Genomic DNA, 16291 nt, shown 5'->3' with positions numbered 1-16291 from the left:
AACTTCCGTGTTAAACACCGACGTGGTCAATGAACTCCGAGTGCCCTGCACTTGAGCTTTTGATATTATGCCACCGACGTGGTAATTAAATTTGCATGTGCCTGAGTAGTGCCCACCGACGTGGTCAACGCACTACCAGGGTTGCTGCAGCGAACGTGGAGTTCTGTGTTGTACCGCACCGACGTGTGCAACGAACTCACGAGTGCTTGAGTTGTTCCCACCGACGTGGGCAACGCACTCACCGGATTTGCTGCAACGAACGTAGAGTTCTGTGTTGTACCGCACCGACGTGCGCAACAAACTCACGAGTGCTTGAGTTGTTCCCACCGACGTGGGCAACGCACTCACCGGGGTTACTGCAGTCAAACCATGAGTACTAGATAACGTGCCACCGACGTGGTCATACTCACGAGTGCCCTTGATGTGCCACCGACGTGGTCACGCACTCACCGGGGTTGCCGCTGCAACCTTGAGTTTTATTTTCCTATTTTACGCCACTGACGTGACAGCGAACTCAAGAGTGTTTTCTAGATGATCCACCGACGTGGTCACACTCGCCGGGGTTGCTGCAGGTTAACCTGAGTTATGAAACCGAATTTTGCTTTATGAATTTAGTACCTGATAACCACCACCACCAGTAGTTGCAAATAATGTCGCTTTTAGCAACGAAAATAATGACAAAATATCGTCATCACGAAACTTTATCGCGTGAGAAAGAAAAACAAACAAACAAACAAACAAAAAACAAACAGGACGCAACGTGCATGCTGGGCGTGTGACAATAACTGTAGTTAAATACATAGTGCAATATATTTCGATAACACTAGAAAGAATATAGACGTAACTAAAACGAATAGACTAAAATAACAGCTAGACACTAAGACTAGAATAACCCTGGAATGGAAACAGGCCGCCAGAAACAGCTATAGTTGAAAACGTGCTAAACCTGCCTTAACCGACGTAAGAGAGCATCGTGTGCGCTTGATGGAAGAACCTTGAATTCGACCGGATGTAGGATTCGTAGGCTGTGGAAGACCACCTTCCCAGCCGTTTGATAGACGCGTCCGGCAACCCTTGTTCAGCGGCTGTAGTTGCCGCTCCAATCCGGAAGGAGTGGCCAGTGTAGAGAGGAGAAGGTAGGCCACACCCTTCTACCACCTTCGCGAGATGGACTCTAAACCACTCTTTAGTCATTGGCCGGCCGTTAGGCAAAATAAACAGAGGTGATTCGGGAGGCGTGCGTTGCCGGAGCTTGAGGTAAAGGAGCATGGAAGCGTAAGGGCAGAGAGAGTTGTTGATTCTTGAGATGATAATAGTAGCACCTACCCCTAGGCTATCGCTTTTGGACCATTTTAAGAAGATGGAAAAATGCCTTGCAAAGAAGGTGACATCAGCAAAAGCCAGGCCCCGTGTAGGGGAAAAAGTCTGAGTAGGAGACGTATATTCCCCTGGACGCATGAACCCGTAGAATGCTGTGAGAAACACTGTCTCAAGTAATATGTTAAAATAAGGATGGAATTTCCCGGCTCTAAGAGCGCACACTAATCTGTTCAATATATCGAGTGTGATAGGAGAGCGTTTGTCTGGTACTTTTGGCACCGATTTATACATGCCCTTCAATAAGAGACGGATTGCGGGAGCCGAAAATAGACTAGGAGAGCCAGGATCTTGGCATCTAGCATAAAATTGAATACCAGCGATATTCCCCCGAATCGTAGACAATTTATGTCTATGAGATTCGAAGCAGTGGACGATAAAAGCGCAGACGATAGGTACCGACACTGGAAGAACTGAAACGTGCATGAAAATGCAAAATAAATTAAACAGGGACCACGCGTAGCTATAAGCTTTGAGGGTAGATGGCGCTAGAGCTTTTGCCATAAAAACACTCGCGGAGTCGAGCAGCGAATTTAGCCTATTGCCTAATCCAGCCGGAGTTCGTGGAAGGGTGGGCTGATTATTGGGTCCGTATTCGCTGCGGGGCATAGACGTCTGAATTCCTGGAAACGGAAACGAGAGAGGGAATCAGCAAGACTATTATGGTGACCAGGTATATGCTCAGCATTAATGATGAAATTGAGAGTGACGGACTGCCATGTGAGACGTCTGAGCATGGACATGATAGTGGGGCATGTAGATCGCTTTTTATTGATGATAGCCACCACTGCTTCGTTATCGCAAAACATGGTAATACGTTTACGCCGCCATGCTTGGCCCCACAGAACGCTAGCTGCCACAATAGGGTAGAGCTCGAACAACGCAGACGACTCTGACCCGAGGGCGAATGTGCGGAATTCGACCGGCCATCTCCCAGCGAACCATTGGCCTTGGAAGAAACCCCCAAACCCGACCGAGGGGGCCGCATCAGTGAATAGTTCGAGAGAATCAGATGATTCAGGCGTGTCGTTATAGAAGAAGGAAATTCCGTTCCAGTTAGCGATGAGGAACGACCAGAATTTGAGATCGGACCTGCAGCCTTCGTTGAGGTGTATCACGTCGTTCAGTTTTGGGACCGAATGTGCCAGATCTAGGAGGCGAGAGATGAACGAGCGCCCTTGTGATATAATACGCATAGCGAAATTGAGGTGGCCTAGGAGTGAGAGCATTTCACGTTTAGTGATTCCAGCAGACGTTATAAACGCATTGAGAAACGATCTGATCCTCTGTAGTTTCTCGTCCGGGAGGGATGCTTGCATCCTATCCGAATCTAAGCGAATCCCTAGAAATTCAATGCGGTAACTGGCCCCTCTGTTTTCTCTTCAGATAAGGGAACTCCGATCTCGCTGAACACTCTCTTAAGAGTATCCAGGACGCTGGTTTGGTTGGATGGAAAGTCAATAAGCAAAAAATCGTCCAGCAGATGTAGAACGAATGGCAACCTACATATGTTTAGCATAATCCAGCATAGGGCCTCAGATAACAAATTGAAGAGGTGGGGGCTGCTCCTACACCCGAATGTTAGTCTAACTGCGAAATAGAATTTAGACTGCCATTTCACACCGAACAACGGCCAATCGGACCGATGAATGGGCATTATTTTAAAAGCATCTGTAATGTCGGCTTAAGCGAGCCAAGCTCCCTGGCCTGCGATTTTTATCAACGCGATGGCGTGGTCGATAGTGGCATAGTACAACGAGAATAGTTCTGGTGGGATACATTCGTTGACGCTAGCGAAAGAGTCAGAGTGAGGAGAAGACATATCAAAAATAAGACGTTTTTTCCCTGAATATCTCCGGGTAGCAACGCCGAGAGAATTTATTCTAAAGAAAGAAAAGGGGGGAGAACTAAATGGGCCGATAACATAATTTTTGAGAAGCTCTTTAGCCAGAAGAGCAGACACAATTTCTGGTTATGCCAGAGCTGACTGGAGATTTTTTGCCACATATTTAGTGGACAATGGAGAAAGGACTCCCACTCGGAACCCCTGTGAAAGGCCCATGATAAGATGGTCTACAAAACCGGAGTCGGGGTGCGATGAGAGGAATGATGAAAGAGAAGAAATGTTAATTGGGGTAGATGGGTGAGATTTTAAAATCTCTTGGAGGGATGGCCCCTCCCTTGAATTGCCGGCCTTTGGCGGCGGGGGCAGGTCGTTTTCGGGTGCGGGTCCCTGCAAAAGCTGCAAATGTGGGAGAATTTACATTGATAGTAAGAACAGACAGATTCATTAAAATTATTACAGATAGGCCTCCCATTGAAAGAAACGACAGCCCGTCCGAGACGATCGCACGGTGGTCTTACGTTAACGTCACTATGGACGAGTGGCGTTTTAGAGGCATAGACGGGGGCGGTAGTAGCGGTCTTGGGGCATAGCACCGTTGTGTGCCCGTGGGAACTGCAGATAGCGCAAGAAATTGACTGATGGCCACCGAAGTGGTGGAGCAGAAGCTCGGTGTCCGTAGTGGACCAATCAATCCTCACATTAAGCATGGAGATCCATTGGGCCGACTTAGCAGAAAATGCTTTATGATATTCATAAAATAACGTTCCGGCGTCGCGCTGGTTGAGGTCGGCGATAATAGCAAGGTGAGCGTCAAGTTCTGCCCTCCTATCCGGATAAACTTGGCACATAATGTCTCTGTAAATCCCGAATGTAATGACGAACTCGCCAAAAGAGAGATTGCGCGTAAGTCTAGGGTCTGACGTTTTGAAAAGAACGGACACGTCACCGCAATCAACCCATTGACGCTCTATGGCGGGGGAGGGTAACAATAAGGCCGCGAGATTAACGTCTCTGCCCTGGAGTATATTATTTTTTGTGGTCTGAGAAACCGTAGCCGCGGCGGGCGTAATAAAGCTCCTACCCTGGAACTGGACTGGTAGAGCAGTAGCGAGCGAATACGCGAAAGGGGCGACCGCGGGGGCTGCAGTAGCCGTGGTACCCGAGCACATGCCAGGAGCATAGCCTGTGGAGGCGGAAGGAGCCGAGCCGGATGGTAGCTGGAAGGAAAAAGGCGCCGTGGCGATGAACGACGGCGGGTTGTGGGCCTGGACCCGTCCGGGAATGCGCCCTGGTGTTTCGACAGCATCCATCCTGGCGCCGAGGCTTTGGACCGACTCGGCGAGGGTGTGTAGAACCTGGCGAAGGTCCGCGTCGGGGATTTGTTGGGGGTGGTGATGAGGATCCCGTGGACCGAAATTACCGGCTTTCCGCGCTCGCTTGCCCGGGCCGGAGGTAGTAGGCCGACCAGCGCACTTTTTGCCGGGTTTTGTAGTCGTCGCAGCAGCGGAGCCAGCGGCGGCGGCATCCGGAGTGAACGTTGGAGAGAGTGGAGCGTGGAGATGTTCCCCCAGCGCTGTGTCGGCAAGCTGCAGGGCATCCGCCCGCGACAAGCCGACTTCCACTGGGACGCCTTCTTGGGTCAGGAGTTCCAGCAGTTTTTTGGTTGGCCAAGACGCACAAGAAGCCGATTTTAATTGGATTCGCGAACTCCTACGTGATACGGCAGGAGATGGAGGAAAAGCGTCCTCATCGGAATCCGACCTTACGGCCTCTGGGTATGTATTAAACGACATGGTACTAGGCGACAAGATTTAGCGAAGCGAAATCGAAAGCACAGTAAGCAGCTCATGCGTCGAACGAAGACCTGAGCAGCAAAGACATATGTTAGACTACTCTTTATAGAGCAGGTGTAGGCAGGTGATTGGTAGCTGGTGATTGGTGATTGGCGGCCAGCCGCGCGTGATTTGAGTCCTCCTGGTAGAACTACCAGCAAGCTTAACATTTGTCTTAATTTTGCTTTAGTAAATTGGTGCTGTTGGTGTGTGCAATTTCTGCACGCTAATAAATGTTCTAAACAAAAACCTATTGTGCCCCCATTTTCTTTTTCTGTGCTCCTACATTTTTTAACTTAGGGGCACGAGTGCTCCTGAAAAAAAAAGTTAGTGTAGAGTTAGTGTAGTGTAGAGTGTAGAGGTTACATAACGAAATTCATTGACCACAAAACAAACTCACATTTCTCAGTATACACAAGGAGTTCAAAGGCACAGCTCTCAAGGTGTTCAGTGTCTGTGTGGGGCTAATTAGGAAAATGTGGGAAAATAAAGGGGCGTGGCTATGGGTCTGAGATGATGAGGGAAACAGATTATCTTCCAAACAAGTTGCTTGATATTCGATATCCGTTAAAACTTGGTTTTTCCTCAAAAGGCACAGCCCTACTCTGCATAGCGCCTTGAGTGCCTTCAAAAGTGTGATAAATTAAAAGACTGGCTGTTATTAAGGTGTATTTTTTATGTTAATTCAGTAGGGGCAGCAGCAAATTGCAATGCAAAATATAATTAAGGACAACAAATTGTAGTATTAAGCTAAATGTCACTTGGTAACACACACACTTATGACCAATGCAACGCTAACCTCCAGAGTGAGAATGTTGCGCCACAGGAAGATGAGACCAGAGAGTGCGAGGAGAAGGAAGATGACGGCACTTCTGGGCAGACGTCGACACACGGGGACCCCCTTCGGTCGCCCAGGGTTAGCTGCCGCTTTGTGTTCCTCGGTCATCATGGTGGTTGTAGTGTCAGAGCCTATGTAAAAATAAATGGGAAGTGCTGCCAGCTGTTCTGTCTATCTATGTTGACACACACACCGGTTTGATGGGTCGTATGCTGGCGGTTTGACTCTGAAAGCTTCAACGTGGCTATATTTTGCTCGTCAACTTTGTCATGGAAAAAAGGTGTTGACTAACCTTTTTTGTCATATTTGTCGTTAGCGAAATTAACACTGATAAACAGGCTCTGACCCTACAAAGATTTTTTTTTTATATCAATCTACCAGCCTACCTAGTGGACTGAAGTTAACGTTGCTCATCTATCTGCGCACTTGTGGAGACTAGTGAAGTCTCCATGAGGTTTCTGCTCATTGTCATAAGGCTGGGCGATATGGACCAAAACTCATAGCTCGTTTGTTAGAATGGCGATGTACAATATTATAACGATATTTTGAACAAAACGGGTAAAGTGTGTAGTTTTAACTTCACGCCACAAGAATTCACCATTAACAATTTGTTTAGGTTTAGTTTGTTTTTTTTGCTCAACGAAGCACAGCTGTGCTTTAACAACAGATATAAAACAATAGTGGTGCCTGTTTGAAACATGTCAAGTATTATAAAAAAAAATAAAAAACTGCATTGCAACAGTGCAAATAGCCTACACTTATAGGCATAATGTGCAAATAACAACAAATGTAAAACAGGCTGACCCAAAAACAGGCCTATGGCTTCACAGTATAACATTAATCATGCGGTAGAGTACGGTGATAACATATTCTGGACTCTTTGCTGCATTGGGGGAAGGGGACAGTGCAAACTATTTCTGATGTGACCCTCCTCGTTAAATCTCCAACACAACACAGGCCCTGGGCACTGACTAGGGGGTCCCCGCTGCTGGCTGTATCTAAAGCATCCTTGTGGTCCCCTATCCTGACTCTTGTCTGTTTCTCTCGTTCGGATACCCACCCCCCTGTGAGTATACATTAACATCGGATAGTGCAGGGGCATGTTGGCTCTGAGGCTGTTGTGCTATGGGAGGGAACACGTGGGGCGGAGCTTGGGGAAAGAATGTTTGTGGCGGGGCACGCTGGACCACTGGTGCCATCGCACTCGGCTTTGCGCCTACTTACCAATCCATTTGACCGGATGCTGCTGTCCCTTTCTGTGGATCAGGATCCCTGCTGCTTCCTTCTTCTGATAAACCTGTGTTGTAGGGTGGTGGATGTGCCTTGCAATGTGGTGATTCTACTTCTTTAACAAACCCGCTAACGTGTGGTAGAAATTAATGATTATATTCTATGGTAAACTATGATTATTATTAGGCCTGTATATCTTAATGGTAGAAAAACACACGGTGCCTGGGAGTCTGGGGTCAGAACAGATGGTGGAACCCAGGATAGGAGCAGGAAGCTACGGGGTTAATGTGTGCTGACCTCAACCAAAATTATTTTGTTGATAATGTGGTTAGACAAACTCATGGTTGATTGTGGGCGGAAACCTCGAACAAAGAAACTATTGTGTGCGTGTGTGGATAAGAAGAAGCTGAGATCTTTTGTCAATAGTTGCTCCGGGAATCCACTACACCTCTTCCCTTGCTGCCTTTTCTCTCTGCCTCCGTAGCTCTCCGTCCTTTCTGAACAATGCCAATACTATATTATCTCTTTTCCCTTTTCGCTAGAGACTTCTTTCCTTTTTTCTTATGCTTGTAGTTTTTTGTCATTACTTCCATCTCCCCACACAGTACTGAATCAAACGTTGCCTCTTTTGGCCATATTGTGCCTGTCTTAGCTATTCTCTTCCCCGTTTTCTGAGATCTTCTTTATCTCAGCTTTATTTAACAAATTTTTTCTACCAGATATTTCTGCTGCTGTTGACAGTGTGGTTGTTTTCCTATGTATGCCGTTTTCCCGGCTTAAAGATATGTATGACTTTAATTTTTTTTATCAAATTGACCATTTTACTTAGCACTTCTGACTAATACCGTCCAAAGAGGCGGTATTTCAGAAAAAAAAAAAGAATAAACCTTCTGACTTGGCAGGCCTTCTCATCAGAGAGGATATTATCAGTTTGAACTATCAATAAAAGTTCAGAAAAACAAATCACCTCGACAAGAGGAATTCTTGATGGTTGTGGATTATAGTTGGATAGTGGATTACAAAATTTAACACCATAGTCCCACCAGTCTCGACAGCAAACTCAGGGACCGAGGGGGTTCAGCATATTTCATCAACACTGTTACAACCCACCTTTCAAGGGGATAGTGGGGGAGGTCAGGGATGTAAAAGGCTGGGTTATGGAAGGTAGATGAGGAAGTGGTTGGTGAATAACAATGAACTGGAAACAACAGATGATGGGGAAAGTGTGTTTACTCAGCCATCAGAGAACAGGTGAACATAAAACACAAAAGTAGGACACTGCAAGACATGCAACAGGGTCTTGGAACTCGTGTATTGTCAAAGAAAATAACCAAACAAAACAGCTAAACTAGCAGCTAACAAAGGAAGGCAAAGCGCTCGAGCTGCTAAGTAGACCATACGTGAAGTTACCTTCTCCACCCTAAACTAATCCAAAAGTACAGTTTCTAGTGACACTCCTGACCTGCAAGGTGGCAGCAAAGAATTGACCAAAGGATCAGGCTAACAGGAACACACGGTTCACTATAGACGCTGGTAGGGGGGAGAGGGGAATATATATAATATATATATACATATTTAAGTTAACAAATAAGCTAGTAATTCAGAACAAGCAGGGTTATCATCGGCAGACCAAAGAGAGAGAAAGAGCGATCCAAGAAAACCGTTTTTAACGGTTGGGCAAGGCCTCCCTTTGATGGGAACTGGGGGATGAGCTGTATGGAATCCAGTACAAGGGGCTATACATAAAGGCCTCTTTATGCAAAGCTCCTAGTATCAAAAAAAAATACCCCTTTGTAAAAAGTAAGAGTAACAAGTAACTTGTTCATGGTAAGAGAATCAGGATAACCCAACGATGTTGCAAGCACTAGGACGGCACACCTCTTCCAACCTTCCTTCTTTCTTTGCCACTAGCTCTTCTTCTTTGCAGGACACACCTGAGTCAGGATGAGACTGATCATGTTCTTGATGATGTCCGGGGGCGGGTGGATATTGTGGGCGCTATTATGGGCTAAGGTCATCTCCCAGGCGTCCACAAACACAACAGCCAGGCCCATGAACATGTTCCTGAGAACCCTGTTGAGTTGCAGCGAGAACCAGTCGCTGTGGTTCAGGCTCATCTCCTTGTCCAGGGCCCTTAAATTAGCCAAGCGGATGACCACCAGGGTGCCGGGGCCCCGGGCCAGGAGCCGTTCAAGCGCCCGGCGGATGTGCCGCATGCGGCGTATGTAGACCTCCACGGGGAAGGGGCTGAAGTGGGCCCAGAGGCTGAGGGCCACCACGGTGTTGGGGCCTCCAGGCAAGCGGTCCAGCTCGTTGGCCACGTAGCGGAGCTCACTGGCGCTGACGGTGGAGAAGCCGAGGGGCGGGCCGTGACAGCGGTACTTCAACAGGATGTTGTGTTTACAGTCCACCGCCATGAAGGGCCCCACCTGTGCTGGGCTGCGAAGGTTGAACTCTTTGGTTTGTAGGAGAGACCGAATGAACGCGGACATTGGAAATGATCAATGGGACATGAGGAATGGCCACAGAATCGTTGGCACAGAGAGAAGGGTGTCGGTGCTCACCTGGTACAAACGCTCTGAGGTACTCAAACCACTGCCTCATCGTGGAGTCTCCATACATATTGATCATCTTGCCAGTCAGGCACTGGGTGATCGATTTGGCGTCAAACTGGCGAACAGGTGTTCCATCAAAGGACCTCCAGGAGCCTTTGTAGTAATACCCAGAAGGATTGTACTTGACCGGCCCTGGTTTGATGCTGCGGTTTTCTAACTCTGGGTTATCTGGGATATGAGAATGACACAAATGTCACAAGATGAAATGCATACAAGTGGGCACCACCACCACATAAGCAACCTCCTCCAATAAGCGTAGCAATGATTGTGTACCTATCTTCCTTGGAAGCACGTCTATCCGATCAGGTCCTGACGCATGGATGACAACCTTGATGTTTACACGGCTGTGAGTAATAAAACAAAATATAACCGCAAGCGGTGATTAAGAGGGTCCGAGCAAAATTAAAAGTCAAGAACACGCTAATGAAAGATATATATGACATAATTATGAAGGAAAGATGTTGATAAAGATGTTCCACTTAATGCAATACTGTGCCTCAGCTTTCAGGTGAGCTGCAAAGCAATGGCTGAATGTCATGTTCAGCATGCTATAATCGGGATTTGAACTCTCAACCTAAGGATCACCTGTACACGGTATTATCCTATTGAGCCACTGATAAACCTGAACTGCAGCCTCATTCACAAGATCAAAATGTCTATTGATAATCATACAACATCCAGAAACCTTGTGGCTTTCTTAAAAGCATATACCTGAAAAATCTTTGAAATTCTGGGGAAATAAAACCTTTGTAGTCAAGAACACTAACGGAAGGAATATAAATATGACAGAGTTAATTATGAAGGAAAAACGGTTAACGAAGAAGTTCCCCTAATGCCATACTGCCAGTGTCTTGGCAGTCAGATTCTTCGATACGAATGAGTCGGAATGTTGATTGCCTGATGAATTTCAGGTGCTTTTCAATGTTGTGTTTCTTAAATGAGTGTCAATGACAGAATGTCATGTTCAGCTTGTCCATAATGCTCTAATCAGGATTCAAACTCTCAACCTAAGGATCACCAGTACAGGGCATTAACCTGTTGAGCCACTGACATTCCTGAACTGCATGAAGCCTCACTCACATGGTGAAAATGTCTTGATAATCACACAACATCAAGAAAACTCCCAGCACACATTTCACAAGAGAATTAAGGGCTTTCTTAAAAGAGCACAGAACTGAAAATGTGCACTGTTAATGGTATCCACCTATAAATAGCCGTATAGTAGTTATACAATAACAAAATGGTAATTTAGGCAAAATGGGTTGAGAATGTGGACGTTTGGCTTATCTATGAAATTGTGGGAAAAAGTAAAGATTTTTAGAGCAGAAGACCAGGGTGAAAAAGATGCATCTGATTTTAGAGATTGATATGATGAAAGAATTTTAAGTCCAGGTCAATCTGGTAAGGAGAAATAAAATAAGGCTTTTTTTAAATAGCGCTACCACAATTTGGGTTTATGGGTAGTGGGGGGTATTGGTATCCACCTAATAATAGTCGTATGTTTTTTTATACAATAACAAAATGGTCATATAAGAAAAATGGGCTAACTGCTCCAACCTTATTGGACAATATTCTCCAATGGAACAAAGTAAAACTAATTCTGTTTGATGATTTTTGTGAGGCTTGTTCTAAAGATTTTATGTGGCCATTTTGGTGAACTTCTTATAATTTTTGTAGCCTGGGAATGTTTTTATCATGTAAAGCTCTAATATGAAATTGTGGGAAAAGTAAACATTTTTTGTTGCATAAGACCCAGGTTTTATAAATGCTTCTGATTCTAGAGATTAGTATTCTGAAAGAATTTTTGAGTCCAGGTCAATCTGGTGAGGAGTAATAACCCTTATAAATGTTTTTTTACAATAGCGCCACCTTTGGGTGCAGTACCACAAATGTGGGTTTATGGGTAGTGGGGGTTATTGGTAACCATACCTGAAAATTTCAAGAGTTTTCGACTTACGGTATAGGCTGCAGTATGACTTTTACAGAATTTGAGGGATAAGTAAACGTTACAGAAACAATAGGGGACCAAGCCGCTTCCATGCTGCTCGGACCCCTTACAAGGATAAAACACATTTCCAAAGTTATAAATGAAGGATAAAGCAGGGTTCAGTGCCTGACCTCTGAAAGAGCAGCGCTTCTTTGTTGGTGACGAGGTCCTTCTTGTAGCCTCCCTTGAAATGGTTGATCCTGGTGTCACAGCTCAGCCGCTTGGGCTTCAAGCAGTACCAGGGCTCTCCGGTGTGGAGGTCTGTGTAGTTGCACAGCGGCTCCTGCGGCCGATTGTGCGGCAGGCACATGTTGCACACGGTGGTCTCAGACCGCTCGCCCGAGCGAAACAGACTCTGGAAGAAGAAGCGGTCGGGCCGCTGCTCCCGGAGCCGCTGCAGCACGGCCACCGCCTCGCTGGAGTGCACCATGGTGATCGTCACCTGGGCCGGACCCTCCCACAGCAGGGGGAACAGCGCCGAGTAGGAGCCGTTGAGGTGGTCCACCACCGTGCCCGCCACTCCTGCCCCCAGCTCCGGGGAGTACAGCCGTGCCACCAGGAAGTCCCCCCCGTAGTGCTTGGGACGGCCCAGGAAGTCCTGCATCTGGACCAGGGCCTCAAGCTGGTCCCCCACACGCCGCTCCCTCCCGCCCTTGGAGGGCAGAATGGCGAACAGGCTGTGGACGGGGTCACTGGTCTGGTTGAGGGACGTGGGGGCGGGGGGTTTGGGCCAGACGATGGCGTCGAGGAGGGCGCGGTCCTCCAGGGCTTCGTCGGGGGTGGGCTCCAGGTGGCTGCAGATGGTGTGGTTGTTGTACGGAGGGAGGGGTCCCTTCTGGGCTATGGCAGGGTGGCTGCTGTTCTGGGGCTGAAAAAGCATAGACGCTGTGTGGTAGCTCAGGTTCTGAGGAGGACGAGAAGGGTGGTCCTGTTTAAAGTGAGGCTGAACGCGGCTTTGGGGAGTCGTCATGATAACTACTAATACTAATTAATACAAAATATAACTTGAAATTGCATTTCCTGCAGAAAACGCGTGTTATTGCTGACAGCTGAATGAAAAGCGCAAATTATTGCTGAAAAAGCCGAAAGCGGGAAAAACCGCCCAATCTTGCAACGCTGCCTGAACATCCCCGGCACTCTCTAACTAAGCCGGTATGAAACTTAAACTGTGATTCTGAATAAAGTATAAATGATATCGAAATTCCGTTTTGATATTATTGAAGATACAAGTGTGTTGATTTGTTAAATGGTTTGAACGAAGGTAAACTGTTGAAAATTGATTTAGGTACGATGTTTGAAGTTCAATGAGAACAACAGAAAACGAAGCCGGTTTGAAAGTAAAACTGATTCTGGAAAAATGATGATATCAAAAACCTGTTTTCAGATGATGACGATTTTCTGAAAGTGTGTAGATTTGGTAACAAAGGTTAACTGTTTAAAATGTATTTAGTTACGATGTCTTAAGTAGTTGAAGTGTCAGAGGCTGGTTATTGCCATTGACTTCCATTGTAAAAAAAAATAATTGTCAAAAGCGTAATAGTTTAAAAAGTTGAAAGAGTTGAAATACCCTTAACCAAACTTAATAGATAGTCATCATGTTGTTAAATAGCTGAGGGTTGAATGCTTTCTGTAGCTTAAAGTATGGCGGAGGAGTTGATGACCAAAAAGAAGAAGAGAAGAATAATAAAGATTTCGATATCTAGAGTGTGAATGCTACAGCATTCACACTAAGGACAACAAGTTGGATTATTTGTCCTATATGCCCACTGAGTCACTATTGAATTGTAGTATTCCACTAAATGTATCTTTGTAACACACACACTCAACCAATGCAACACCAACCTCCAGAGTGATAATGTTGCGCCGCAGGAAGATGATACCAGAGAGTGCGAGGAGAAGGAAGATGAGGGCACATCTGGACAGACGTTGATACACGGGGACCCCCTTCGGTTGCCCAGGGTTAGCTGCCGCTTTGTGTTCCTCTGTCATTATGGTGGTTGTGGTGGTAGTGGGTTTGGCCAACTCTTAAACCATACAGAGGAGGTACGGATTAAAAACAGAGACTTTAATAGATGATGCTGTAGAGTGGGATACCTACATCTGACCACCAGGGGCAGCAGTGCTGTGTGCAATAACCTACTGCTCTCTAACCTGAGGAGTAGGCCGGCAGTTATATGAATGGTCATTCGTGTCAGAGCCTAGTTTTGTGTACATAACAATACACAATTGTATATAAAACAATAAAAGTGCTGCTACATTGTTTTGTTATCTATGATGACACACAAACAGGTTGGCTGCATTACGCTGCTGTTATCGATGGTTCCCTTTGACGAAACAACATTCAAACATCAAGATGGGAATTATTTCGCTAGTGGTACATTGAACCAAGCTCTTTGATCTTGTTCTTCTTTATGAGTAGCATTGACAAATTCATCATTTTATTTATTATTTTAATATCATGTTTAATAATTTTGCCGTCCATTACGTTCTTGAACAAAGTACTGGATTACTGTGTGATCCAAGAGTTTCTATGAAAGCACTATGGCTCTTGCTCTATACTATGTTAGATTTTGGTCACTGGTAAACAAACTCCCGAGTTATGAGCCAGAACCCAAGAAAGCTCTGTCGAATATCTAATTTCAAGATCTCGTGGTACCAACGGTCGGGGTGAGAGCCCTTACCTCCAGGCTTTCTTCGTAATATTACTATTTTGTGCACAATCCAGTATTAAGTTTCATCCCGGTGAAGATGAGGCCTTTTTCTTATTTATAGCTTGTTCTTTTGGTATGTTTTTAACGAGCACAGAACATTTACGTTTACGTTTACATTTTTTATCGAAAACGACTTACAATAAGTACATTTGTCAGAAGAAGGTCTGACAAGCTCTAACAATTGCTATGGTTAACCCATTCTCCGTAACCGACAAAGCTAGCTACGGTAAGACTTTACACAAAAGTTATATTTTTAAGTGCAAGGCTGTGCAACATACAATAAGTGCGTACATAAAGTGACAGGATGTGCAACATACATTAAGTGAGTAGTAGGGATGGCAATGCAGAGTCTAGGTAAACTCTGAACAGGAGAAACCAAAGATAAATTAAGCCAAAGACCTTTGGAGACTGGATGTATTCCTATTCTAATAACAGCATAAAATCAAATAGAGATTACCTGACAAAAGTTTTCAGTCTTAAAAAATAAAACATTAGATGCTGATCGTCAGCTGGATGGAGCTGGCCACTTGGGTTCTTCGTCCTTTCCTCCTTCTTCGTCCAATATCTCCCTCTTGCTTGATGTCGCTCTGCTGAACATGTTTTGATCTCCTTCGTTAAATCATGTAGGCGTGTGCACCCGAGTGCTCGCTGCAATACGCCCAAAGGACTTTGTTCAGACCTGAAAAGAAAAGAAGGCGCCTTTACAGGAATCATGTTTTTGAGGCAGTGCAGCCTCACCCTTTTTCTTTTGCATTTAGGGAGATAAGCTGACGCTTTTAATCGCAAGGCATACAATGGCTCATTCACACAACGACAGTGGACTCAATCGTGCAAGGTGACACCCCACTCGTCGGGAATCCATTATACTCCAGTAATTTTAAGCCAAAATGGTGGTCAACCTAGAACAAATTGCAACAGAAACAAACTCAACTGATTTTGTATCCTCAATATGTCCCGAGTAAGGAACAAAAGCCCAGAAGAATCCCATTAGGGGAAAGTTATTGTCCAGTACATGTAGGAGGAATCCACACATTTGGACAATGTGAACCAAAGCCTGATCCCGGAAGTTCTGATAAGGTTTGCAAAGAACGGGAGTTCCATGGGAACCAAATTGGGATTCTTCTGGGCTTTTTTTTCCTTACTCAGGACATATTGAGGATACAAAATCAGTTGAGTTTTCTTCTGTTGCAATTTGTTTGACCTTTTTTCATAAAATGACCGGATTATAAGGGGACTCTGGGAGCCGGTTATCGAACTAGCAACCTTCAGGTTACAAGGCAACCCTCTGTACTTCCTGAGCCTTATCATCATTTGTATATAAGTAAAAAACCAAACCTAATTCGGTTATCCAAAGAACTCCCGTTCTTTGCAAACCAATTCTCTAACACGTTTTTTGGTAAATTAAACAAGATGGCCTTTAAAATCTAATGATTTTTTTCTCTTTCTCAGAATAATATTAACCAACTTAAATCAAGTAATGATTTTCATTTCCTCTTTTTGTTGAATCTTGTGTTTGTGTTGTATGCTGTGTGAATGCATGATTGTATGTTAAATAGGATATGAAAGCTCTCTCATTCACTCGTCTGTGTATGAGAGAGCTGATTGTAGATCAAGTAAAAAATTAGATTTGCAAACCAAATCACAACTTCCGGGATCAGGCTTCAGGTTACATTGTCCAAATTTGTGGATTCCTCCTACATGAACTGGCCAATAACACCCTATCTCTGAGGCCTAGTAATTAGACCCTTACCCCTTGTTCCCCACTAATTGAATATACAATTATCATCCTTCTCCAGATCCTCAGTAGATAACATCATGAACAGTCGACCTCTCAGAGATTACTGCTATATCTGTT

At 45.2% G+C, this 16291-nt stretch overlaps 2 protein-coding genes across 5 annotated transcripts in view; one reads left to right on the top strand and one right to left on the bottom strand.

Moving 5' to 3' along the window:
* Window positions 1-16291, top strand: part of srr (serine racemase) — a 133940-nt gene that overhangs the window by 105849 nt on the left and 11800 nt on the right. The window lies entirely within an intron of this gene.
* LOC115532261 (NXPE family member 3) lies at window positions 8336-15102 on the bottom strand. Of its 2 annotated transcripts, none has more exons than XM_030341922.1 (6): window positions 14894-15102; window positions 13568-13749; window positions 11857-12593; window positions 10012-10082; window positions 9688-9906; window positions 8336-9578 (listed from the first exon to the last, which is right to left on the bottom strand). In XM_030341922.1, exons 2-6 carry the CDS (start codon window positions 13712-13714, stop codon window positions 9031-9033), a joined length of 1722 nt encoding a protein of 573 aa, XP_030197782.1. In that variant the 5' UTR covers window positions 13715-13749; window positions 14894-15102; the 3' UTR covers window positions 8336-9030. The 2 variants fall into 2 exon arrangements, with proteins under 2 accessions (XP_030197782.1, XP_030197781.1); XM_030341921.1 differs by having other exon boundaries at window positions 11857-12629; window positions 14894-15100.

This window comes from Gadus morhua, chromosome 19 (assembly GCF_902167405.1).
Source record: "Gadus morhua chromosome 19, gadMor3.0, whole genome shotgun sequence".
NCBI lineage: Eukaryota > Metazoa > Chordata > Actinopteri > Gadiformes > Gadidae > Gadus > Gadus morhua.
Note: the sequence above shows the minus strand (reverse complement) of the source record. Positions and strands in the feature narration are given on the sequence as shown.